The sequence below is a fragment of the Lampetra planeri genome, chromosome 59, assembly GCF_965212315.1.
Source record: "Lampetra planeri chromosome 59, kcLamPlan1.2.h2, whole genome shotgun sequence".
In the NCBI taxonomy this organism is placed as follows: Eukaryota; Metazoa; Chordata; class Hyperoartia; order Petromyzontiformes; family Petromyzontidae; genus Lampetra; species Lampetra planeri.
In genome coordinates, this window is record NC_136165.1 from 1,755,004 (window position 1) to 1,779,841 (window position 24,838).

The 24,838-nt window shown below is 46.5% G+C and overlaps 2 protein-coding genes and 1 non-coding gene across 5 annotated transcripts in view; 2 read left to right on the forward strand and 1 right to left on the reverse strand.

Moving 5' to 3' along the window:
- Positions 1-15,543, forward strand: part of LOC144736199 (CREB-regulated transcription coactivator 1-like) — a 58,979-nt gene extending 43,436 nt beyond the window's left edge. For 2 of the 3 annotated variants that reach the window (XM_078618789.1, XM_078618791.1), the window contains exons 11-14: positions 364-465; positions 1,164-1,247; positions 2,077-2,314; positions 3,829-15,543. In XM_078618789.1, the coding sequence (XP_078474915.1) occupies positions 364-465; positions 1,164-1,247; positions 2,077-2,314; positions 3,829-4,022 (618 nt within the window). In that variant the 3' untranslated portion in view covers positions 4,023-15,543. The remainder of the gene's footprint in view (positions 1-363; positions 466-1,163; positions 1,248-2,076; positions 2,315-3,828) is intronic. The other variant, XM_078618790.1, reaches the window with a different exon arrangement.
- LOC144736208 (peroxisomal membrane protein 11B-like) lies at positions 15,544-23,137 on the reverse strand. The gene is made up of 4 exons (XM_078618817.1): positions 22,518-23,137; positions 20,499-20,614; positions 18,429-18,534; positions 15,544-17,085 (listed from the first exon to the last, which is right to left on the reverse strand). The coding sequence occupies exons 1-4, from the start codon at positions 22,571-22,573 to the stop codon at positions 16,599-16,601; spliced, it is 765 nt and encodes a 254-aa protein (XP_078474943.1). The 5' UTR covers positions 22,574-23,137; the 3' UTR covers positions 15,544-16,598.
- Positions 18,989-19,071, forward strand: TRNAL-CAG (transfer RNA leucine (anticodon CAG)). The gene has a single exon. It is a non-coding gene; the product is annotated as a tRNA-Leu (tRNA).
- Positions 23,138-24,838: the final 1,701 nt, after the last annotated feature.

The window sequence follows — 24,838 nt, forward strand, 5'->3', positions numbered from 1 at the left end:
TGAGTTTGTGTATAATCTTGAACACTTTTGAGTGCCGTTTTCACATCTGTTTAACACGTAGGCTTTCGTAACCAATTTCCATAATAGAGTTTTTTGGGTTGGATCACGTAAATATATAAATGTGTTTTTAAACCCGCCACCACCCGATGCAGCCAACTAGTAAGGGTTGTCATGTAAACAGAACATGCCAATTCGTCACTAGTACAGCACACCAGTGTGGTTTATATATTCACTCGATCTAATCCAAAAAACCTCTATTATCTTTTCACATCTATTTGGGATTTGAATGGGAGCCAGCAGGATCAGTGGGAGTTTTGTGACACTGAACGTTTGTTGCATCTCACGATCCTTGTCCCAAAACAGGTGGCCCTGCAGCAGTACCGCAACAGCACAGGAACCCCGACCAATCAGTCGCCCACATCGCCCGTCTCCAACCAAGGCTTCTCCCCCAGCACTTCTCCACAGGTATGGACACACATCCACAGCCTCCTGCCGCACACCTGCAAATCGTCTCTGTGTGGTTTGTTTAACCAAAAGAAAGATCCGATTGACTGTTTGTGGTCTATTGTGCCTAACCTTGGGCTACTTCGATGAAGCGTGCTTTAACACGCAGGCTTTCGCGACCAATTTTATTGATAATAAACGTTTTTGGGTTAGATTGCGTTATTTATAAATGTGTCCTAACCCTCCACCACCCGACACGGCCAATCAGCAAAAAAGTGTCACGTTGACAAAAGCCAAATAGTTCACTGCTTTAGCCCACCGGTGTGTTGAAGAGTGAATCCACAACATCATCGGGCAATTCTGGCGAATTGCCTGATGATGCTGGATGTAATTACCAACGAAACGTCGTACTCACAAACTGTCAATTTTGTGGATTCACTCTTCAACACACCGGTGGGCTAAAGTAGTGAACTATTTGTCTTTTGTCAACGTGACACTTTTTTGCTGATTGGCCGTGTCGGGTGGTGGAGGGTTACGACACATTTATAAATAATGCAATCTAACCCAAGAACGTTTATTATGAATGAAGCGTGCTACCTGCATAATCCAGGAAGAAAAGGGTGAGGAACTTTGCCATGAGTAGCCCTAGAAGTTGGTGCTAGAGGGTGGATGCTGCTGATGTTTACCAGACCCGTGTGTGTTTGTGCCTTACCCAACAGACCACAATACTCGGCAGTGTGTTCAGCGACTCTTACCTTGACCAGCAGCTTACGTCACGGCAAACCAGCGCGCTATCTATCCAGGTCAGGCTTGTTGCTGACTGCCGGTAAATGTTGGTGAATGTAATTGCAATGTTATGAATAATAATACTGGAATTTTTTTGACTAAACTACCAAGAATATGCAAATCTCCGACGCTAAGGAGCCAGGATAGGGCTTGGATGGCTCACAACCCTGTACAAACAGGTTTACAAACGGCCGTGGGGCTATGCTCTACGGAGCAATGGGCACATCAGAAAACCCATTTTTGCACTGTACTACTGCTCCCGTCTCTGTGCTCCCCACCGTCATCAACCCACACTCATCAGCATGATGATGGTTTCCGCAGAGACCACGCAATATAAATGGGTACATCACAATTAGTCGATTGGCAGGGGCGCGTGTGGCGTGGTAAAATGTGGTTCCTCCCACCTCTTCAGAGATGTGCGGCCAAAATACCCCCTCTAGAGGCAGTGGTTTCGAGCTCCCTGTAGTGGAGGCCATCAGTTCCTAGGTTATATCCCGATCCTGACGTCTGTATATTGGGAGTTTGCATGTTCTCCCCATGGTCGCGTGGATTTTTCTCCAGGTCCTCTGGTTTTAAAAACATGCGTTTATGAGTATTTGGCTGGTTTACATTTCCACATAATAAGCCACTACGTTGAGCTATCATTTGTGGCCGGCTTGCTTCTGCAAAAGAGCTACATTACTCAATGGACCCTACCTGGTAAAATTAAAATAGCTTCATAGTTGTATCGGCAGTGGGGCGAGCAGGCATTTGCAGTGTCGCACCTTTACCCTTACGCTTCGACCGACTTTGGGCACAGTGCACTCACGAGGTTTGGCCCTTCCGCCCGCACGTTTGTGCACACAGCTGGAGCAGTTCAACATGATGGAGAATCCCCTGGGCGGTCTTTCGCTCAGCTCCGGCATGATGTTCGACCCCGGTGCGCCGCTGCAGTACTCGCAGGCCTCCATGCTGGGCTTCTCAGGCAGCCAGGGCAGCCTCTCGGGCATGCAGCACCTGGGCAAGCACGGGGCCTTCTCCAATCATGCCGGCAACATCCCCAACATCATCCTCACCGGTGAGATCGACCTCCCAACTTGCCAAGGTGATGTCTTACCACAGTCCGTGTGCCTGTCACCTTTTGCACTGTCACCCGTGTAATGCTTTGATGCTGATTTACACCTCCGGTTTAACACGGTTGGCTTGATACGGTGCGAAAGAAGTTCAACATGCACATCATACGTAGTTATCTGTCGGCGATGTTCTTTAAATAATGCGTCTTTTGGAATGTTTTCCAGGCTGTTTACCTGCCTTTCCCTTCCAGTCTCTGGTCATGAATGTCATTCAAATCCATCAAGACTATTTTGTACTTTATACTTACATAGGCTGTGATCCCCTTTAATGTTGTCTAAACTTATTATTTATTGAAATATAGGCTAGTGCACCCACTGGCAGAGCCAGTGGGGGACCGTGGGGTGGCACGTGCACCCCCAATGATCCGATCGAAATCCCTAATTTCGATCGGATCATTGGGGTTTATTAGTAATTAATCGGCATTTTGCGACCCCCACTGCCACTGTGTAGCATATTATTATGTGCCAGGGACTCTATGAGATGATAGGACAATAGCCTGAGTCCATAATTGGCAATAAGTAACGGCAACACAGTTATAAGTGACTCACAGAATTGTGCGCAGTTGCCTATACAGTCCACGACTTCCCTGAAGGCATTCACCTTCAGCGAGCGCGATGCCGATCACACAACGCGGTTCGAATTCGACCCTCGATCGATGGCTGCGCCATCGCCGCACACGCGTCGAATAAAAAGCAAGGGACAAGTCCTTACTTACTAACATCTCCTATCATTTTTCATTGCTGGAGGGGTTTCCCCCCCCTTCCTGAAAATCCTGGCTCCGCCATTGAGTGCACCCAACGTATTGTCAACCACCTACCTTGTGTTTGCAGTGGGTATACACATGATGGAAGTATGGTGAGGCACGGGGTGGGTGTTTAGGTGGTGGGGATTATACTTAAAGGAGGAGAAACTTAAAATACAATTGCCTGTTATGTTATATTATTTTTGAATCTCTCAAGTTCTCTACCTGAGGGCAGATTCATTGCTCAAGCTCCCTCCACCCCATACGCCCCGTCTCCCCCTGTTCACTTCGCCTCCACCACACCACACTGCACACTCTTGCTCTGAAACCACAAAACTAGTGAAGAACAGTTTGAAGTGGTTTCCCCTTTCCTTTCTCATCAGTGTTTTTTCAGTGACATCATCACCGGATACATTTTAATGTCGTAACAATGACCATGTTGGGATGCCTTGTGTTCTTTGGCCTGGTCACCATTAAGAAAAGTGCTTTAAAGCTCAATGAGCATTACCTGAAATAAATTTACTTTGACATTAAGATGGGGTCAGCCAGGTTACTTTTATTGTCTCGATCTGAGTTGCCTCTGAAAGCACCATAAAATCTTAGTAAGATATATATATTTTTGTAATCAATAGCTATTGAAATTGTAATGCTGTTCTCCGAAATGCAGCCCGCCGTCAAATTATCAAGTACAGTCGAAAGACGAGACGCAAACCACGCTCTGCAATATCACGCCCCACACACAGGCGAATCGCCCCCGAGCCTCTCCAAGGAGATCAGCAACACACTGGCGGCTTTCGAGGCGGATGCCAACTTCCCCCTCGACGACGACCTCAAGATGGAGCCGCTGGGCCTGGAGGGCCTGCGTATGTTGAGCGACCCGGACATGGTCCTGGCCGACCCAGCCACCGAGGACACCTTCCGCATGGACGGCCTGTAGGACGTCGTGGTGCATGTGTGTGTGATGCTTGCGCCATGTCCGTCGTGTGCGTCATGTGGGGTGTGTGGTGCTGAAGCAGTTGTCACCGCTTCGCCCACACATCGACGGCCTTGGTAGGATGCCAACTGAGATGTTGCAAACAGCTTGTGCGGGGTGTTGCAAGGACCATGCGAGCATTAAACTGTGCGTCTTTGTTTTGTATGTGTGTGTGCCGAACGGGTGTTGATCGCATGGCGGTTGTTGCTACGGCTTGTGCTTGTGGTGCTCACGAAAGCTTTCCAAAGGAGGAGCCGATCGTTTTTCCACCAAGCCCATCCTGCATGTCACTACCACGCCAAGCAGGCGCCGAACTGTGAGCGGGCACGATGGTCGCACTTGGCACACATGTGTGAGAAATGTTTGATACATTGCCATGGCCTGTTCAAAATGTTTATTTTTTATTTTCTTGATTTTCTTAAGGACGAGGGTTGTGGTCGCGTGAAGTGAACGTGCTACACGTGCCCCAAGTTCTGGTTTTCGCTCCGGTTTTCCTTCTGGCTGTTACCGTGCATGTCAGCATGGAACAGGCACCGATGCACCTTCAAACCCTCCGGGCTCTTGCGCAGCGAAGCTAGTTTGGGAAAAAATTCGTGTTTTGGGCAGGGCTTATGCAAGTGATGTCATGGCGGGTTGGTTAGGGTTGGGAGGCTGATGTGCATTTGGGTGGATAATCGAGTTAGCAGTGCACTGTAAGTGCATATTCACTGCCGCTGAGGTCTTTTGTCTTTCGTGAGGCATGAAGAGTCACGAAAAAATGTGTGTGCTCCATCCCAAAAAAAAATAAACAAAAAATGTTGCGATGAAGTTCACACGATACAAAAGGCCACATTTGGTGAAGTATTAAGTGCAATTTTGCTATCTGTTCTTCAAAATGGGTGGCATTTTATCATGCAATCTCTTAGATCAGTGCATATTAGATTTTTGTTTTGTTTACGTCTGTATTCTGTTAGCTGAATCTCTAGGCATTGAGGGAATTAATTTGTATATTGCTTATTCTTTAAGTAACTCAAAATCATGTGCATGGAATGACTCGTTGAGTATAAAACAGTTGCCACCCACTACGGTCTAAGAGCTATTAAATTATCTTGAACCTTAAAACTTAAATTAAACGTAAGTATTTGTTTCCGTATTTAAGATATGCTTATTATGTAACAATCGCTGTTGGTGACTGCCGATAATGCTTCGAACCCTCGTCACTAAACATGACGACCGTTTGGCGAAATCTGTTCACGTCTCGTGTGGCATGGCACTGTTGTAAACATCGTACATACTGATAGACGTTAGCTGATGGTGATGCCTGTGAATCCCCCTCACTTGAGCACTTGATTTCTGACGTTACGTAACGGACTGTGCCATCTCGCGTTTCCAGCGCAGGTACATCAGGGGCTGGCGCGCATGACTGCATGATACCGTCTTACGTTCGGCATTTGCGCGCAGTTTTAGCATTGGGATTTGTTTTTATTCACCTAGGATGGCAAGTACACTCACACCCAAGAGCTGACGGCTTTCACATCTGTGCTGTTTGGCCCTCGGCAATGATCACGAAGCAGCAGTGAACATTCGTTCGCTTTTATTGGTCGTAGGCAGTGTCGTGTCGTAGCGCGGTTGCCATGGGGCCCTAGTGCGTAGATTTAAATGGTGGGGTTGGAGGGTGTGCCGCTGTCACAGAATCCGATTTCCCCACCTCTTCGTAGCCTGACGTCCAGGCTCCCGTGGCTCGTGAGCCTCGGTGCGACTCCACCGACTGTAAATTCACTCGATGGCTTTGGCCACTGGACTTAGGACTTTGGCCTGGAGGGATCATTGCGTGCATTTCTTTCGTCTGACGTCACTCTTTTGACAGACACCGTGAGTCACGTGCGTTTGGCCTTTCGAACGTAAAAAAAATCCACACGAGCGTTATCTCGGGTGGTTGTTTTCCGTGCCGTTGGGGTATTTTGGACTTTTGTTAGTCTCTTGGTTTATAAAAAAAAGAAGTGGTGTTTACGGTTGTTCATGTAAAACGTGAAACGTTTGACCGCTTTACTCTTCGACGGGGATTACAAGTGCACTGTTAAATGGGGACCGGCATCGATAATCCACTGCATTGCATGCTATCAGCTGGGTTTCCCCCCCCTTCTTTCATTTTGTTTTCTATTGTTTTGACATTCTGTGTGTAAAACCCATTCTATATTATACATTTTTTAAATACTAAGGGTATAGCAAAGTCTATAGGTATATGTTAATGTTTCACCAGATTTTTTTGCGTGTTATCGTAACAAGCTATAGGGAACTAGATGTCCTTAAACAGCTCAAGTGGCACATTGGTTGCAGTGACACACACACACACATCGAGAAAATGCCAAACCACAGCCATCGTATTCCTCCATTGTATAGTCTTGTACTCGGCTCTGCCTGGAGCGGAGTGTATCGACAGCTGTCTGCGGAAATCAGGTTTACAGTGATAAAACCTAATTTCGTTCGTCACAAGTGTTCTAATACAATCACAATGGACAATTATGTAATAATTTGTTTAGCAGAGTGCAAACTGAATGGTTATCATAATGGTAATGTTATTTATTTCGACTGGAAAGCCTTGTGTAATGTCACTTCTTTTGTCAAGAGGGTTATATGTTCGGATGACTGGTCAGTTCCATTTTAATGAGGAGTTTTGCATTTGGGAGGAAACCAAAAGTGCCCAGAGAAAACGCCGCATCCAACTTGGCCGTTTTAAAGTCTACTCATGGGCATTGGGACGCTGCTGTGGTGTAAATGGTTTAGCCCATTAGACTTGCTATCCAGAGGTTGCCAGTTAAATTTTCTGACGGTGTGGTGTTTGAAACATTGGGAAATGAAACATTGGGAAATGAAACATTGGGAAAGATTATAAAATCCCATCGCCAATGTCCACCCAACAGTATTAATGGGTACACCACGGTTAGACAATGGCAAGTCATCTGTGGCAGGGTGAAATGTGGGTACACCCAACTCTTCCAAGACATCTGGCCAGCATGGAAAAGGGCCAGAAATACCCTCGAGAGCTCTCTAGTGTAGCCTCATCCACCAGCAGTGGCATGAGTAAGAAATTGCAAGGCTGCACCTCGACCTTTCGATAGGCATTATAAGTTCACACAGGAGCCTTCAGCTCCTGTGTGAACCTTGCCAACAAGGGGTCCATCCAGCAAGGTCACAGAAAAGGAATGTCCAATTTGTATCAGCCATCCACTATTGGATGAAGCCCTCTCCAAGCATTCACCATCTCTCAAGATTCTGCAATGAAATAGTCCAGCTAACACTTGTGGACGAGCTGAATTATCATTGTTCCAGCTCTGTGGTAGACGCCCATTTGGCATTGTTCCCTCCTTGGGCCGCCACCCCATCATTACTCCCAAACACTGCCATCATCTCTTATCTGTGACGTTTCCTGCCCCGAGCCCAACAACTGGTTACTCTCGTCACCTTGAGCCAACAGTGGTGCATATTGCATTTCGAACTTTGGGGAACTTCGAACTTAGGTTGTTTACATTGCTCATGACCCACCATGGTATATCTTAATGTCGATTAACAACTTTTCATCGCACCCAGAAACATGACGAACATTAGTGGTGATCTGAACGGGTTCTGGACCTCCCTAGGTCGACTCAACCTTGATTGAGTACCTGGTGTGATGTGCAAATGTAATGGGTTCCGGAGACACTTATAGAGATAACTTCTTTATTACAATACAACACTCCAACAGTCCTGATACTCTGTTACAGCCTAGGGACACAGCCTAGGGACACAGCCTAGGGACACAGCCTAGGGACACAGCCTAGGGACACAGCCTAGGGACACAGCCTAGGGACACAGCCTAGGGACACAGCCTAGGGACACAGCCTAGGGACACAGCCTCCTCCTAGCGTGCCTGACTCTGGCTACGCTCTGGGGTCCTTCGGCTACAATTACCCTAGGGGAGGCTACCTGACCCGAGCCAGCCAATGTGCGGGTCTAGACTCTGGCTTCCTCGGAACTCGCCCTTACAAGGGCGCCGAGCCGAGAGTCCCAGAGTCGCACCACTGGCCCGCACAGCGTCCCGGCCCTTACAAGGACAAGCGGGACGAGGGGGTCCAGGGTCCTAAGCTGGCTGGTCTTGGGTCTTGAGCTGTGACTGGCCCCGATCGGCTAGGGAGCGGCCCTTTTATCCCTCTTGCCCATCGAGGGGTGGGGTTGTGTGGGATCCCAGATACCCCACAGCCCCCCGTTGGTGGCGCCAAGGGGCTCAGCTGTCTGGGTTGTCTGGGATCCTAGAGCCCGGCGCCTAGGGCTTAGCTGCCTAGAATCCTAGAGCCCCCAGCAACCCCCCCCCTCTTGGGCTGGCACAGTGGCCCCTCCCCTGGGGGTCCAAGGTACCTGCAGATGGGCCCTGTCCACCACTGCCGGTAAGTGTGGCCCATCTATGGCACTACACAACTATTAGCACTGGGCAAAAACAAAGGCAGTCGGGCGGGTTGTTGGCCACACGACTTTCTTTAGACACCAGGCCGGTCTTAATAGGTGCTCGCTAACTTCACGCGACATTAAATCTACAAAGGATGTATTCACACCCTGAACACCCTTGTAAATGAGATGTTCCATATAATAATAATAGGGGGTTTCCCCCTTTTTCTGGCAACAAAACTGAAACCTTTTTACAAGGATTCATGTCTGCATTAACCACAATACTTGCAGTCAAAATGCAAACAAAAAACGTACTATGATAATATATGCATTGTCCTTGAAACTGATTGGTCCTTGAAATTGATTGGTGCAAGTATTGTGGTTAATGCAGACATGAATCCTTGTAAAAAGGTTTAAGTTTTGTTGCCAGAAAAAAGGAAAACCCCTATTAATATATTTTGGTACTGGCAAAGGAGGTCTAATGATGGAGATGTTCCATCTCCAATAATTATCCAGGTGAAGTGTTTTAATAAATTAAATTTGCTAAGCCTTTGTCCCAAGTGACGTATGGAGCCCTGATTTAAAAAAAAAAGCACTTAATTAAAATGAAACGGCACTGATTAAAATTTCAAGATGCACTTCCTATGTCACGTGGGATATTTGCATTCATCAAAGCGCATCACAACATCAACAGGCCAATGCCCACATCTTATTCATGAATGGCAAATGAAAGACAATCCACAGTATGTATTTTGAACTTCTTTCGCACCGTACGTAGCCAAACGTGCTCATCAGAGGGCGCGATTGTGACCATCCAACCCAAACTACGAACCATGTAGAAGTAGTAAACAATTGTGGTCTGCGCTCCTTCATCGGAGGAGGTATTCCAAAACTCCTGAAGCGCTCTCGTGGCCGGCAGACCTCGACATTGGCATTTTTATCTCCTGAACTTATTGCCATCATGCACAAAAATAGGATATACATAGTAATGCTTTACATTTGTAAGGTGCATTTTATCCGTATATGTGTGTTAACTTTATTTTGTACTTCGTAAACATGGGAAGGCACACCACAGCGAGGACTGATGTGTGACTGCAGAGTTAGATTTCAGTGTACGTGTTTAACCCAGCAGGTTTTGCTATCGTGCCATTATATGGCTCGGTTATTTTACGTACAATTTAATGTTGTTGGTCAGATTTTAAAGGAGTGCTCACCCACCTGTACGTATAGCTAAAATTATATTTATTGGACCATCACCTGGGTCCTAGAGTGTGGGAAAGCTTAAACTCCTTTCCAGGAAGGCACCAGGTGTTGCAATTTAATTGTCACGTGACATAGATGGCCTGTTAAACAATTGTGGACGTACCTTTCAGACATGATGGGGGTAATTAATTACCAAAATCATGAAGTAGCTTTTTACATGGGCATCGTGCGTCCACCAATTCGGACTGTGGTTCAGGTAAAAGATAAGGAATAAATGCTCATAAAATACCATGGTGCCGAACGTACTCGGACCAATTTACTTCCTTTTTTTTCCGCGCTGGGATGGTGATGGTGCATACTTTTTTCGTGTGTAAATCCATTGACTTGTTCTATAAGTAAGCCATATTTTGTAAAATTATAGACAATTACCTTCAAAATAACGCCCCACATGACACACATTACACTCGTATTATATTCGGATGATTTCGAAATTTTATACTGTGAGATTGCCTAATTTCTGGACCTACCCAGACAGCAATGGACAGTTTTAAAAGCATAAACCCGATTTGACACACAGGCAAGTTAGCGTACTTTGCAATATAGAACTGTTTTGCCATTATTTGTGAGCTGGTGACTTATACCTATGTGACCGTGCATAGCGACCGCTTGTCAGAGCCTAACTGTAAACGCGTAGGTAACGTGTATGTATGCAAACATAGGTAACACGTGAAAACATAGTAAATACATGCAAACTCCATGCCAAACTGGGAATAGCGCGCAAGTTATGGGAGCTAATGGCCAGCGAGTAAATACCTGTCTGGTGTTGTTTGTTTTCCTTTAGAGACTGATTTTGTTGTTGTTTGTTATCGCAAACTCCAAAATGTGAACGTGCAATTGTTTAAAGTGTAGCAGTTTTAGCAGGAGAGAGGAGGTTTTTATTTTTTGGTTAAAATAACATCATCTTGTGTTTTTCGAAGCTAGTGGTGCGAAATTTTCACAAAAATATAAGTGGTGGGGGAGGCGGAGGGGAATTAAAGACTAAAACGCAAAAAAAAATCGGATTCCGTCACACAGTGCATGATTCACCAAGCCCGTGTTGAGTGAGAGTGCTTTGGAATGCAGCACTTTATTTTACGTACAATGTTGACAATGCGCCATAACGCGTCTCAGAAGCGATGCCATACCCTTTTAAACCGTTTGCAGGATCCGCGTGCCAGCCAGGCGACTTGTTTATTGTGTATCATGCACAGGTCTTGTAAATATACCGTGGGCACAGTGACATGCGGCTTGTTCTCTTGAGACCGGGGGTCGGAGGGAAAAGTCTCTTTGAGTTGGTGATAAATTAGCTTCAGAACCCTGCGGGAATTTATTGTCGTACGTCGAAAGGTGAAAGTTTTTCAACAAAACTTTATACATGCGTGTGACATGCATGTATGCAACAACCATGCAAAGTTATCTTATGGGGTATAGTGTACAGTTGGTATTTTTTAATTTATTTATCTGCCTGTTTGCATGTTATCTATGTGTTAAATGTTTTGTTTGTCTCGAAGTACTTTTTTTATACTTAAACAAAAAACACGTTAAAAAATAAAGTGTAATTCTGCCTTATTGTTGGGATTTGATGTTTTAAAGTTTGGAAAAAAAAGTCTAAACAAATATTTACAATAAAACCCAAAAGACATTGCATTCAGTATTTATATAGTTATGCTCCTGGAAAAGCATTTGCAGCGATATTTACTCCGTTGAAAACCCATTCATCAAACAAGTATTGCCTCGCTGCAGTACTTTTCTTTTATTCAGTTGGATTTGTTTAGGGAATTGTTTAAAACACGAAAACTTACATTTCAAAGTTAAAACAGGAAAGTCGTTTACAGTGCACAAGACGAGTGAAGAATTCCCACTTCACAAAGCGGGTGGTCCTGTTTGAATTGGGAATTTGTAATAATCAGGGCCTAATTTTTCACTGAACTTTTCCCCGCATCGCTGGCATATTGGAAGTAGTTGACACGTGACCAGTAGCCACGTACATGCACGAAGAGGTATCCTGGATGTGGTGTGCCGGATAGACCCCGATGAAATTATGCCCTGTGTATAACTGTCCTGCATTGGAGTCTCCCATTCAAACGCTATGTTACTTGTGAGTGCAATGTCTTTAAAAAAAAAAAAAATTTGGAAAAAAAACTTTAAAAAGATGGCATATCAGAAATTCCTGGTGTATTCGTCTATGGGAAGGCTAATCTTAAGGTGGGGTGGTGGGCGCTTGCTCGGATTACTGGAATTTCTCTGATTATGCTAAACACATGGGATCTGTAGTGCTGAGTATGTACAATATAAGTGTGTCAATTTCTCACTCCGTTCATATCACATGTGCTACGTTACAATAACACGGGCTTAGACTCACGACTGTTAAAGCTCACGTGTTTGGCAGCTCCAAACTCCCGATATTAAGAGAAAGGGTCTGAAGACAAACATAACACTGAGCTCTCTGTTGTCAAGTGTCTCTATTTTTGTGCATTTCCCCCCCAATTTTATCCCAGTTGTGCTCCAGGCATCATGTCATGGGACAAATAATCGATTTGGAACTCTCACAGAGCAATGCAACCCTTTGTTTTCTAGAGAATGGGCAACTGAAGTAGATATTGCAGAGCTACCTTCGATATCCTTTCAAGCGACCTCTTGTCGACACCATAGGGGGCAGCAATTTCCTACCTGCCCTCCGATAGAGAGTAATGTTTGTCGCATGACAGCCCAACAGATATATTTAATTTAAAGAACTGTAAGTGCAGACTAAAATTGAATATAGTTTTTTCTATGCAGGCATTGATGTCCGGGCTGAGCCTCATCTCGCTATACCTGGGAATGATTAAAACCAAGAATCTCAGTGGTGCCAGCTCAGCCCGTTTGATTTCTGAGCCCCACCCGCCCACCTCTCAAGAGTCTCTTTATCAAAGAGCCACGTGATTCAGCCTCCTTATTACCTCTCTGACCGGGTTACGTGAATGCGCCGATCAACAGAGCTAGCATTAAACAAGCCCAAGCCTTGACTACATTGCCACAGACCCCACTTTTACACCAATATCGGGAGGTTTCTGCCAAAGACTGTAGCCTTAAGAGGTATAACCTGATCCAGTGTGTGCCCTTGCTGATGTTATTCATGAATTAATTTTCAGTCTTCACTGGTAAAGCCACATTTTGCCGTAATCAGAATTAGTTTGTGTTTATTTATCTGGTTTTATGGGACACCGCTGAGTATTGAAAATTCTATCTTATTCCTCCCCACTCCTATTTTCCGAGATAGCGCAATTCTCATTTTGAAAGCATCAGTGCGCCCCACTTGTATTCCCAGAGAAAGGGTCGTCACGTTTGTTTGCATGCCACGTTAACGGTGCCCTGTTTTTAAGCCCTCACTGGTGTGCGCGACGTATCACGCACTCAAAGCTAACAGCAGTTTATCCTTCATCAGCATTGGCACCCGTGTCTTGGGATATTCGTGACAATAGCATATTTGTCATTTAAAAAAAACTACATTGGCTTCTTCAACCGGTGTACATCAAAGAGTTAAATGGTGCTCATGCTTTAGTAACCCCCCCCCCCTCCATAACAGTTTTGTTTGAGCTCAGGAACGTGTGCTCATGAATTCTGTCAATACTAAAAATATTCCACCCAAGTGGTTAAAAACTGTAACAAAGTGCACAGGGAACAGTATATAATTATATATATATAACGATGCATTACGTCTGCAGTGTATGCCAAATATAGAATTGCCTAAATGTGTTGGTCATAATACTGTCGTTTGCATTAAGTGGCTATCAGGGGATGTATTTTGAGGAGTCTCCTTTGAATAACCAGTATTATAACCTACGTGTTAACAGCCGCAAGTACTTCAATTATTCAGATAGGGAACAGGAGAAAAGTGAGCCCTCTGCAAAGACATTCAGTAGCAATCTGGCAAAGTTTCTCCGGAATGGCTCCCTGCAAATTTAAACGACACATTTCAAATCTCACCCACTGTATGGTCCCTACTAAGCCTCCCCACGAACTGGGGCACAATCACAATGGCACAGTGTCTACGAGCGACTGCTTATTGAGGGATCAAATCTCTGGGTGGAGGGCAGTAGCGATTCTCGGACACTGCAAACAGGGGCACCACCTAACACGGAGGCGGTGGGTGACACTCATTCACAACGTGTGTGCAACGCATTCTAAAAGTGTGATATTCATCTTCTTGGTTCTTTCGGTAAAGTCACGTAGAAGGGAAATAATAAAAGAATAAAAATAAAATATAATTCTCACGACGTTTCGGCCACAAAGCAAGCAGCCGTCCTCAGGTGAAGAACAGGAGGACTGCTGCTTGCGTTGTGGCCGAAACGTCGTGATAATTATATTTTATTGTTTTATTTTTATTATTTTATTATTTCCCTTCTACGTGACTTTACCGAAAGAACCAAGAAGATGAATCCCAGCAGTCACGAAAGCTTTAAATCGAAATTTAAGTGTGATATTCTATAAGAGTAGACATTGGAGGTCATGTTTCAACTCTCCAACTTCTGCTGTATCCGGCTTGTAAGAAGGCAGCAATGCAGAAGTGTAGTGCCATCGGCAACATTCGGTCGTGATGACCTCTTTAGCTTGAACCAGAGTGTATCCCCAGCCACCCTTAGGGGCTGCAACTGAATGGGAGGCCACATGGAGAAGCACTGCTGTTCATTAGGGCTCACAGCCCCCTCTCCCCAAGAGGGGGAGTAATTCTGCGATGCCCACCACTGGAAGCCGATTAAGTAAACATGCATTTTGTTGATAAGTCCCCCGTCTTTGTCTGGATACCTTTTCCAGACCAACTGCTATTGGTCGTTCCAAGAATCAAATGGTCGAAATGTTTTGCGACACTTTCAGCCTGCACGTTGCGTGGGCACAACGCGATCGCGCGGGCGCGTTGTGCCCGACACTTTGTCGCGCTTTGGGCGACACCAGGGGTTGACATTGTTGTCCGGCATGACTGCACAGAGTATTGACATGCATACGTGTGTGCGTGCGCGCGCATGTGGGTTAAACACGCGAGGGTGCTGTCTGCACCCCAGATCATTCTCCAGGCTACAGTGTAAATGTCGGGTAATAAAAAGCACGTTTATCACTGTGAACGTCTGTGCTGTGCAACCTGTTGTGTGTATGGGGCTTCAGTTTGAGAACTCTGCAGTTTCACAGCAAAATGAACTGGGCCTGGCTTTTCCCAGAGGCCCCCCCCCCCCCCTGAACTGGGTCTGGCTTTTCCCAGAGGCCCCCCCCCAGCTCTGTGTACCATGAAAACGTGACACCAAGAGCCCGTTTAGTTGTTAACATTACTCCTTATTACCCCCCCACCTTCCGGGCGGACGGATGCTCTGGGGGAAAAAAAACACCACGCGCCGGTGTTAAAAAAAAAACATCGGACCCTGATGTGTACAAACTGCAAGTTCTCCCCCCTGCCCACACACACAGCACCAAGATTCCTAGTGTTGCTTGGCCAATAATGTAAAGTATCAACCCCACTGCCCGTTCGTGTGACCTCTTGTCGTTTCTCGATTTCCCCCGCTCCCAACTACTGCCTTACTTTCTTGTCCTGGCGCAAAAAAAAAAGCGGATTGTGCGCGCCTTTTTTTCCACTGACTTTTATACGGACTTTCAATCGCTACCTTAATTTATTTGCTTGGTGAAAAAAAAATGAGAGCTTTTAAAAAAAAAAATTTTACTCGTGGATTCTGTTCATGGTTGTGCAAAAAGTACGTAGTTGAGTAGCACGTGTTGATTTTGTTACCAGCGATGTGACAGCTTTTTTGTCTGGCATTTTCATTACTGTTACTTGTACAATATGGTATATTGCATTAATAAAAAAATATATATACATATACATTGGACATTCTGTGTTTATTGGCCTGGTTGCATTTGTTTACGCATTAAAGCACATGTTCAGATGTACTAAGCATTATTATTTATCCAAGAAAAGCCACGTTTAAGTCCAACAGTTATTATTCAGGAGTATCTTGCAGCTACATTGGGTTTATTTTAAGATGTGTTCAGTCAATTAGTTTATGCAAGTGGAGGGAAACTGGAGAAAACCCATGCATGTGATGGGGCAACACTATCCCCGTACAGATGGAAACGGATGGGGATAAGTCCACTTGCTCTACTGCAGCCTTTTAGCGAGCCAGAATATGGGACCTCGACACCCATTGAAAGGGAGTTTCACAACATCTGGGTGATCCACAAACCCTCGCTGTCTTCACACTGCTGGATTACAGGCTACGTGCAGAGTCACCGCTGCCCACACTTTCAGATTTTTTTTCCACAATTTCAGCCAGATTGTGCAGTCCGCATCATGTCAAGAGAAAAAGCATCCAAATGGAACTCTTTGAGAGCCGTGTGCAGCCCTTTGTATTTGAGAAACATCCCACAATGTAAGGTATCACAGGACTACTACTGAATACATGAAATTGACCTCTGGTACACGCCGTAGGCTGCGGCACTTTCCCATCCACGTGGCTCCTGAGAGAACTGTTCAACAAATGCCAGAGCTGAGCCAAATTAAGTGCAGGACGAAATTTGTATTTGATCGGTTGGTTTGTTTAGTCATTAGTGTCCGGGCTGAGACACCAACTCATTTTACTTGAAGCCAGTTTCATTACAGGCGACTGCGCATTTGAACCCATGCCCTCTGATCTCCGTGCCACCCGGCCACCACTGACGAGTCATTTGGAAAGGGCCATACGATTGCACCTCCTCTGTATATACTCTCTGACCACGTCACGTTAGTGTATTCTTCAGTAGTGCTGGTGATTACCACCATGATTACCTTTCTGAATAATCGCACACGCCATGCGGGATCCCACTTGCCTGAAGCACAGAAGGCTGCCAGGGTGGCGCTGTGTGCCTCTGTGCGCACCGTGTGCTCGCTCGTGTGCTCTGTCACGGCCGCAGCTTCAGCCCGGGCTGCATCAACTGCACGAGTCCCAGGATGGAGGACGCGAGGCCGCACAATCCGATGATGCCCTCGTCAACTCGGAAAACGCCCAGCCTATCGAGCGGACTCGGCAGGTCCAGCGCGTTCTTCGCCAGGTCCACCCACAGCTCCGGCCGACGTCTCAACTCTCCCCAAAGGCCAATGCCCTTCCTTGTCATCGTCGTCTTAGTCTGGGGGAGGCCCTCGACGCGTCCCCATACATCGGTCGTTTCTGGCTGCTGGGCGGCAGGTGTCTGCAAGTTTCGACCGGCCGTCTCATCGTTGTTGTCGATGATGACGGTGATGATTTCGTAGAGGTCCCGCAGCAAGCAGGTGATGAGCGAAAGGAGGTAGCAGCGTGCTGCTTGGGCCCCCCAGCGCTGGGAGTCGAGGTGGGGGGCCAGACGCACCTTCCAAGCCCACAGCAGGTTATCGCACACGAAGTACAGAGCCCTGTGGGGGAAACGGGTGGGGTTTACCTGATGCATCAGCAAGCTTGTGTTGATGACGTCCGCGCTTTTTGGCGTGGACGTGATTGTGCAACAATGATTGTGCAGTCGCAATGTTGTTGTGGTGGCGATGGCAGCGAGAATGGTGGCGGTGTGGCAGTGTGGTGTTGATGGTGGTGTGATCTTGGTGATAGTCGTAATGGTGCAGTGATGGTGATATTGGTCAGGGCGGTGCGGTGGTGTGATATAATGATTACTATTGGGCTTTTATGTAAATGTCCACTTGAGTTAATGGATTGTACAGGGGGGAAACACGGCCTTCAACCTCACACTAAACTTTTATTGATGCCGTGGAATATTTCTAAGGAGCAACACTCCCGGCAGCGGACAGGTGAGTTAAAGTCGCATTGCCGAAAAACATCAAATTTCAACCCAGAAAAATTCAGAGAATGTAAAAGTCACTTGGCCAGGGCACTTACAAATTTGCCCCGGACATCTGCACGACCTGTGGAACCGTAGCCTCGGTCCGTCCGCTCGGGAGATTATTAAACGACAAACGTTCCAACAGCGCCGAGTTCGCGGAGGCAAAGGTGAGTGCCAACTTGTTCAGCGAAATTTCAGTGACGTTTCTGAAGCGTTTTGCCTGTGAACAACCCTTTAAATATGCGGCCTGGGGTTAACTGGGGTTAGACCCTGGACTCTTTAGGGGGCTCGTTGAAGGACTGTACGTTGCAAGGCCGTAATTATAATTAATATTGGGGGGGACACATCCCCCCCAATATTCAAATATGCTCAAAATGTCCCCCCCAATATATTACTATTAAAAAAATAATTGCTATGCTATGTAAATAAACACAACAATTTGCTAAACTTTGGTCACAATATCTGGACTTCATATAAATCAATGCATAGATTTATGTTTATATGATTGTGGTTATGGTTGTACTTTATTAATCCATAATCATCTCTGCCATTACATACAATGAAACAAGAAATGGTAAAAAAAAGTAATAACAGAGCAATGTAATACTATACACTATTAGACATTATTGTAAAAAATAAATAAAAAGTCCATCGCATGTGTTTTGTAAAATAGTTTAGGCAGGAAATGAGTTTTAAAATGTAGATAATTTTTCGGGGTTGGGACCCCCAGACCCCCTGGAAGATTTGGTCCCCCCCAATGTTGACTCCATGGCTACGGCCTTGGAACGTTGCATATATTTGAAAAAGCAAACTGATGTCCCGGCACAATAGTTATCCTCCCCGGCGTGTGTGTCCCCCGGGTGCAGTTGCACCGACTGCGCACTGCTGAGTGATGGCTATTCCACTGGTGGACAGCGACCGCACCTCGTGGCGTGCACGGAGCTTAGACAGAGGCGCAGCACGGGGTTGGAGAGACGGGCCGAGAGGCGCAGGGCGTGCAGGCTGTTCACGCTCCTGCCAAGGCGCAGCACTGACACAGAGACAAAGAACCCCCTTGTTGGAGCAAGTGCTGAGGCGGACACAGGCATATACAGACACGAATACAGCGGTAAACAGATACACGCAACTCCGATTCGCACGGTTGGCTACGTACGGTGCGAAAGAAGTTCAATATACACACATATAGTGGCATATGCAGACACAGAGGCATGCACGCACAAAAAGAGGTAGAGCTAAAAACACAGACACACCAATATCAATACCCATTATTCACAACAAAGTGACGGTGAGGTCACCAGGGCGCCCGTGCCAATTCCAGGTGCACTTTGAGGCCACGTGAAGTGTTGAAGGCTCGCTGGCATGTCCAGGAACAGACACAGGCATATACACATGCGCACACAAATACATCAAGGGAAGCGCGTGTCAGAGAGACACAGAGACACGTACAGACACACCAAGGCACAAAACACTCACAACCACGTGCAGTCAGGATGGCCGAGCGGTCTAAGGCGCTGCGTTCAGGTCGCAGTCTCCCCTGGAGGCGTGGGTTCGAATCCCACTTCTGACATGAGAGTTTTTATTATTATTTGTGAAAACTTTGCACAGTTGCCGTAATCAAGAAGGATCATTTCCCGAAACGTCACCCGTTACGTTTTTATTTCCTTTTTTATAGTGACGGGAGGTTTGAGAAATGTGACGTCACCTCAAAATGCGCAACTTTAAATCAATATAGACAACACGTTCTACTTAATTAAATAGACTTTTTAATAAATGTTTTCTCCTACAACATCAGAGTGCAGCGCCACATTAAATACGCACTACAATGACTATAGTTTAAAACGATTTGAAGCATGTTTTATTTTTGGAGGGGTGGGTGGGGCAGAGCTTTGTGACGTCATATTTGAGGAGGGGGGTTCTGACTTTTTGTGACGCCGTGTGACTAGGGCGGGGGGGGGGGTCAAAAATTGTCAAAAATCGCGTGACGTCATTTATGGACGGCCCCTATGAGCAAAACCAACTAAAGCCTCCAGCAAATCACGTGGCCTCTGCGTGGCCACCCCCCACTCTCAACCCCCCCCCTCCTCCTCGCCCCCCCCCCCCTGTGGTGCAGCTCACTTCTGCTCCCTCCGTCTGGAAAGCCCTGTGGAAGCCCCGTTCCAAAAGCAGGGGTAGAAACACATCATCAACTCTAGATTTGATGCTTTCGTGACTGCAAGGATTCATATTCTTAGGTTTTTTCGGTAAAGTCACGTAGGTAAAAAATGAAAATTAATACAAGTAAAATAAAAATATTTTTTTTAAAATCACGACGTTTCGGAGGCAACACAAGCTTCCGTCTTCAGGTGGAACCGTCACAGCACGATAGCTGTATTGAGACAGCTGTATTGATACAGCTATCGTGCTGTGACGGTTCTACCTGAAGACGGAAGCTTGTGATGCCTCCGAAACGTCGTGATTTTTTTTATTTTTATTTTACTTTTTATTAATTTAAATGTTTTACCTACGTGACTTTACCGAAAAAACCTAAGAATATACATCATCAACTCCATCGCTCACTCGCACAAGAACTTCGCTCGCACTCACGCAATCACTCACGCAATCACTCACACTCTGCAGAACACGGGAGGCAGAGAGAGAGAAGGGCTGGGTGCAGTACTTGTGGTAATTTAAAAAAATACAAAAAAATACGTAGAAAACAGAAAAAAGAGAGGGGTAGAGAGAGGGGGGAGAGGGAGGGGAGAGAGAGGGAAGGGGTAAGGAGAACGGAGGGTGAAATCTTTCGTGAAGCGGGGGGGCGGGGTTACATAAAGCAAAGCATTAAAAAAAACTAAATGATGAACGAAGCAAAGTGCCGACTACACCGAGCATCTTCTTGTTTCCTCTACTGCGCCTCCCTGTCGCTCCTGGCCGGTGAAGTGGAGAAACTAAATAGGGCATGTGTCAGCGAAGTGGGCGACCTGGGTGTCCGTACCTAACCCCGGGGCGCGAACTCACGTTTGCGGCTCAGCTTCAGGTGGGACACCAGGGCCTTGAGTTTGTCCGACGCCTCGGGCCGGCGCCAAGTGCGCTCGTTCACGTGGCTCGCGAGGGTGCACGCGTACTGCGCCGTCCTGCGGGGTTCATCGCATCGGTTAGCGGGCACCTTGGGGGTCGTGGACGGCACAACCCGGGATTCGCGATCCGAAGGACGCGGCTTGCGTTCCACCTCCCACTGCACGGCGTTTAAAAAAAAATCGTAGCACCGTGCGTGTACTGTTAATGTATAATCATGTTGTCATTTATATAGCGTCGTCGGTCGTGCACATTGCATCTTGCAGTCGCGGAGAAACCACATGCAAGCTGGTGGAAGGCAGCCGGGGCGGGAAGTCGGCGCCACCAATAATGTGTCCACAAGCTCTGCGGTCCTCTGTATATTAAGCTGTTCTCAGCCACTGAATGAGCGATACTCAATATCGAGTATCGTCCAGAAGGGACAGTTGGAGGAGGTTAGTCCGCCTTCTCGCGGAGAGTCCAGGGTATGGGCACCTCCTAGACCCCCCACGTGAAGAGAGCTTCTCAACATTCGCGCGGTGGTCCACAAACCCTCGTCGCTGCCTCCACAGTGGTGCATCGCAGGCAAGCAGCCACACGTGCAGAGAGGGAAGCCGCCACAACCACGGGCTAACTGCTGAAATCATCCCGTCTCTGTGTCAATGGGCCCATGGCAGTCGACTCAAAGACACAGACAGAGAACCAAACACACAAAGACAACACACACGCATCGACACGCAAAAACACGGCGCTTGTGCCAGGCTAGGTGCACTCTGAGACCACGTGAAGTGTCGAAGTTACTCTGGCAGGAGGTCACAGAACAGACCCAGGTGCCATGGGTTGACTGACTGAGATGACTGGCAGATGCACCAACAGACACCCAGACACAGACATCATGATGTACAGACACACATAAACACATAGACACAAAAAGCCAGGCATAGACAAATCCAGAGCCGGACACACAAAGAAAGGCACCGAGGCACAGACAAACACACGCAGACACACACATTGTTATGTACACGACACATATAGAACAAAGACAAAGATCCCCCACATAGCCTGTAACAGACTGTTGGGGCAAGTGCTGTTAACGAGTAGCACCTATGAAGGCCGGCATAGCACGCGAGGGAGTGGGTGGCCAGCACTACGCCCGGCCGCCTTTGTCTCCCTCTTGGCGATGTTTACACGCACCGCACCAGGTACTCATTTGAGGCTGAGTCGACCTAGGGGAGGCCCAGGACCGGTTCAGATAAATAGTCACCAGTGTTGGGCCGTGAGTGGGAATCGAATTCGGGTCGCCAGGTTCGTAGCGCAGCGCGATAACCACTACGCCACCGCTCCCCAACATATAGACCACACACTCACACACAGGCACGCATGGACACATCCACACATAGACAGACACACATGGACACAGACACACACACATAGACAGACACGCATGGACACAGACACACACACACACATAAACAGACACATGAACACACCCACAGACACACACACACATAGACAGACACGCATGGACACATCCACAGACACTCACACATAGACACGCATGGACACATCCACAGACACACTCACACATAGACAGACACGCATGGACACATCCACAGATACACACACATAGACAGACACACACAGACACACACATAGACAGATACACACAGACACATACAGACACACACAGACTCACACATAGACACACAGACACACACAGACTCACACATAGACAGACAGACACATAGACACACATACACACACATAGACACACACATAGACACACACAGACTCACACATAGACACACACACACACATAGACAGACACGCATGGACACACACACACATAGACAGACACGCATGGACACATCCACAGACACACACACATAGACAGACACACAGACTCACACATAGACATACACACACAGACACACAGACACACACAGACTCACACACAGACAGACAGACACACAGACACGATACCTCATCAACTTCTCCCTCGCTTGGCTGTCAGACAGGAACTCTGAGATGGTCTCCATGCTGTCTGTCAGCTCTCCCGTCTGTCCGTCTGCCGACTTTGCAGAGTCAGGCCGCGTTCCCTCGGAGTCCCCGAAGTGTGGACAGACAGGAATGACGGAGCCGCAAGCGACGACGACTTTCGTGCACGCATGTGTCAGAGTGCGTGCGTGTGGGTGTGTGTACTTTGTGTGTGTATGTGTGTGTTGGTGTGTGTGTGTGTTGGGGTATGTGTGTGTGTGTATGGGTGTGTCTGTGTGTGTGTATGTGTGTTGGTGTGTGTGTGTCTGTGTGTGTGTTAGTGTACGTGTGTGTTAGTGTATGTGTGCGTGTGTTGGTTATATGTGTGTGTACTTTGTGTGTGTTTGTGTGTGTTGGTGTGTGTGTGTGTTAGGGTATGTGTGTATGTGTGTGTGTCTGTGTGTGTGTCTGTGTGTATGTGTGTGTGTTGGTGTACGTGAGTGTTAGTGTATGTGTGCGTGTGTTGGTGTATGTGTGTGTGTATGTGTGTGTGTCTGTGTGTCTGTATGTATGTGTGTCTGTGTGTGTGTTGGTGTATGTGTGTGTTGGTGTATGTGTGTGTGTACTTTGTGTGTGTGTACTGTGTGTATGTGTGTGTATGTGTGTGTCTGTGTGTGTATGTGTGTGTCTGTGTGTGTATGTGTGTGTTTATGTGCGTGTGTGTGTGTGTCTGTGTGTGTGTCTGTGTGTATGTGTGTCTGTGTGTGTGTATCTTTGTGTACGTGTGTGTCTGTGTGTGTGGGAGCGGTAGTGTAGCAGTTAGCGCACTGCACTACGATAGACGTTTTGATAAATGTTTTCTCCTACAACATCAGAGTGCAGCGCCACATTAAATACGCACTACAATGACAATAGTTTAAAGCGATTTTATTTTTGGAGGGGGGGGGGGGCAGAGCCTTGTGACGTCATAATTGAGGGGGGGGGGGTCTGACTTTTTGTGACGCCATGTGACGAAGGGGGGGGGGGTCAAAAATCGTCCAAAATCGCGTGACGTAATTTATGGACAGCCCCCTACTCGTTATGTAAGTGTGTACGTGTACTGTGTGTGTGTGAACATGTAGGTGCTCGCTTACAGAACCTGCCCCAACAGTCGGGGGGGGGGATCTTTGTCTGTGTATGGGTGTGAGTACACGCTCTGACTCTACTCGCCCTGACAACACTTCATATGCATTCACTAGGCAAGTGACACGTGGGGTCCAAATTGGGCAGACACGTGGAGTCGCATTGGTTACAGCCCCATTCACCCTCGCCCGCATCTACCCCCCACTCACACCCCCTGCACCAATACAGAATCAGATCACAGTTGATCATTCACGATGTAACACGATGTTTGTTCCTGGGTAGTAAGTACTCTTGAGTTTTTTCGGTAAAGTCACGTAGGTAAAAATACAAATAAATAATATAAATAATTATTTGGTTCTTTCGGTTAAGTCACGTCTAAAGATAAAATAATAAATTAAATTAAATAATTATTTACTTAACCGAAAGAACCAAATAATAATTCCTGCAGTCACGAAAGTTCTAAAATTAAGATTAATATAAATAATATGAATAATAATATAAATAAAATAATAAATTACGACGTTTCGGAGGCAACACAAGTCTCCGTCATCAGGTGGGACCGTCACAGCTAGATTTACTGAATTTACTGAATTTAGCTGTGACGGTCCCACCTGATGACGGAGGCTTATGTTGCCTCCGAAACGTCGTGATTTATTATTTTAATTCTATCATTTATATTATTTCTTTAGATTTTTACCTACGTGACTTTATCGAAAAAACCTAAGAGTATGAATCCTTGCAGTCACGAAAGCTTCAAATCTAGAATGGGTAGTAAGTGTTATTTTCTAATTGCTTATGCCTCAAAAGTATAGGCAATGGCTATTATGCCCCACAAACTTTGCTTTTGTGATCAGGACTTTACGTGAAGGAATGACACAAATGCACACCACGTTTTCTCATTGACAATAGGTACATTTCAAAATATCCCTGTCCTGGTCACAAAAACAAAGTTTGTGGGGAGGTAAATAATCTAAAGCACAAATAAAGCCACGGCCACGTTAAGTGTAAACTTACTTTGTTTCACCAAACCCTATGTATTTATTAGCATTGTACACTTTTTTTTTAACAATTGAGAACCAAAGTTGTTGCAAGGCTGCAGTAAAGTTTATGTAAACGATTCGGGTTGATAAAGGCTAACCGCTAAACCGGTAACCGTTCTGCAAGCGGAAGGTTTATCCACTGGAGGGAGCTCTGGAGGTTACCGT

What these genes read in the sequence shown, in the direction of transcription:
- LOC144736208 (XM_078618817.1), bottom strand. Translation starts at nt 22,573, where the DNA reads ATGGAGACCATCTCAGAGTTCCTGTCTGACAGCCAAGCGAGGGAGAAG. An exon ending in GCGAGGGAGAAGTTGATGAG is followed by an intron (nt 20,615 to 22,517) that starts GTATCGTGTCTG and finishes TGAACCCCGCAG; the next exon opens with GACGGCGCAGTACGCGTGCA. An exon ending in AGCTCCGTGCACGCCACGAG is followed by an intron (nt 17,086 to 18,428) that starts GTGCGGTCGCTG and finishes TTTCCCCCACAG; the next exon opens with GGCTCTGTACTTCGTGTGCG.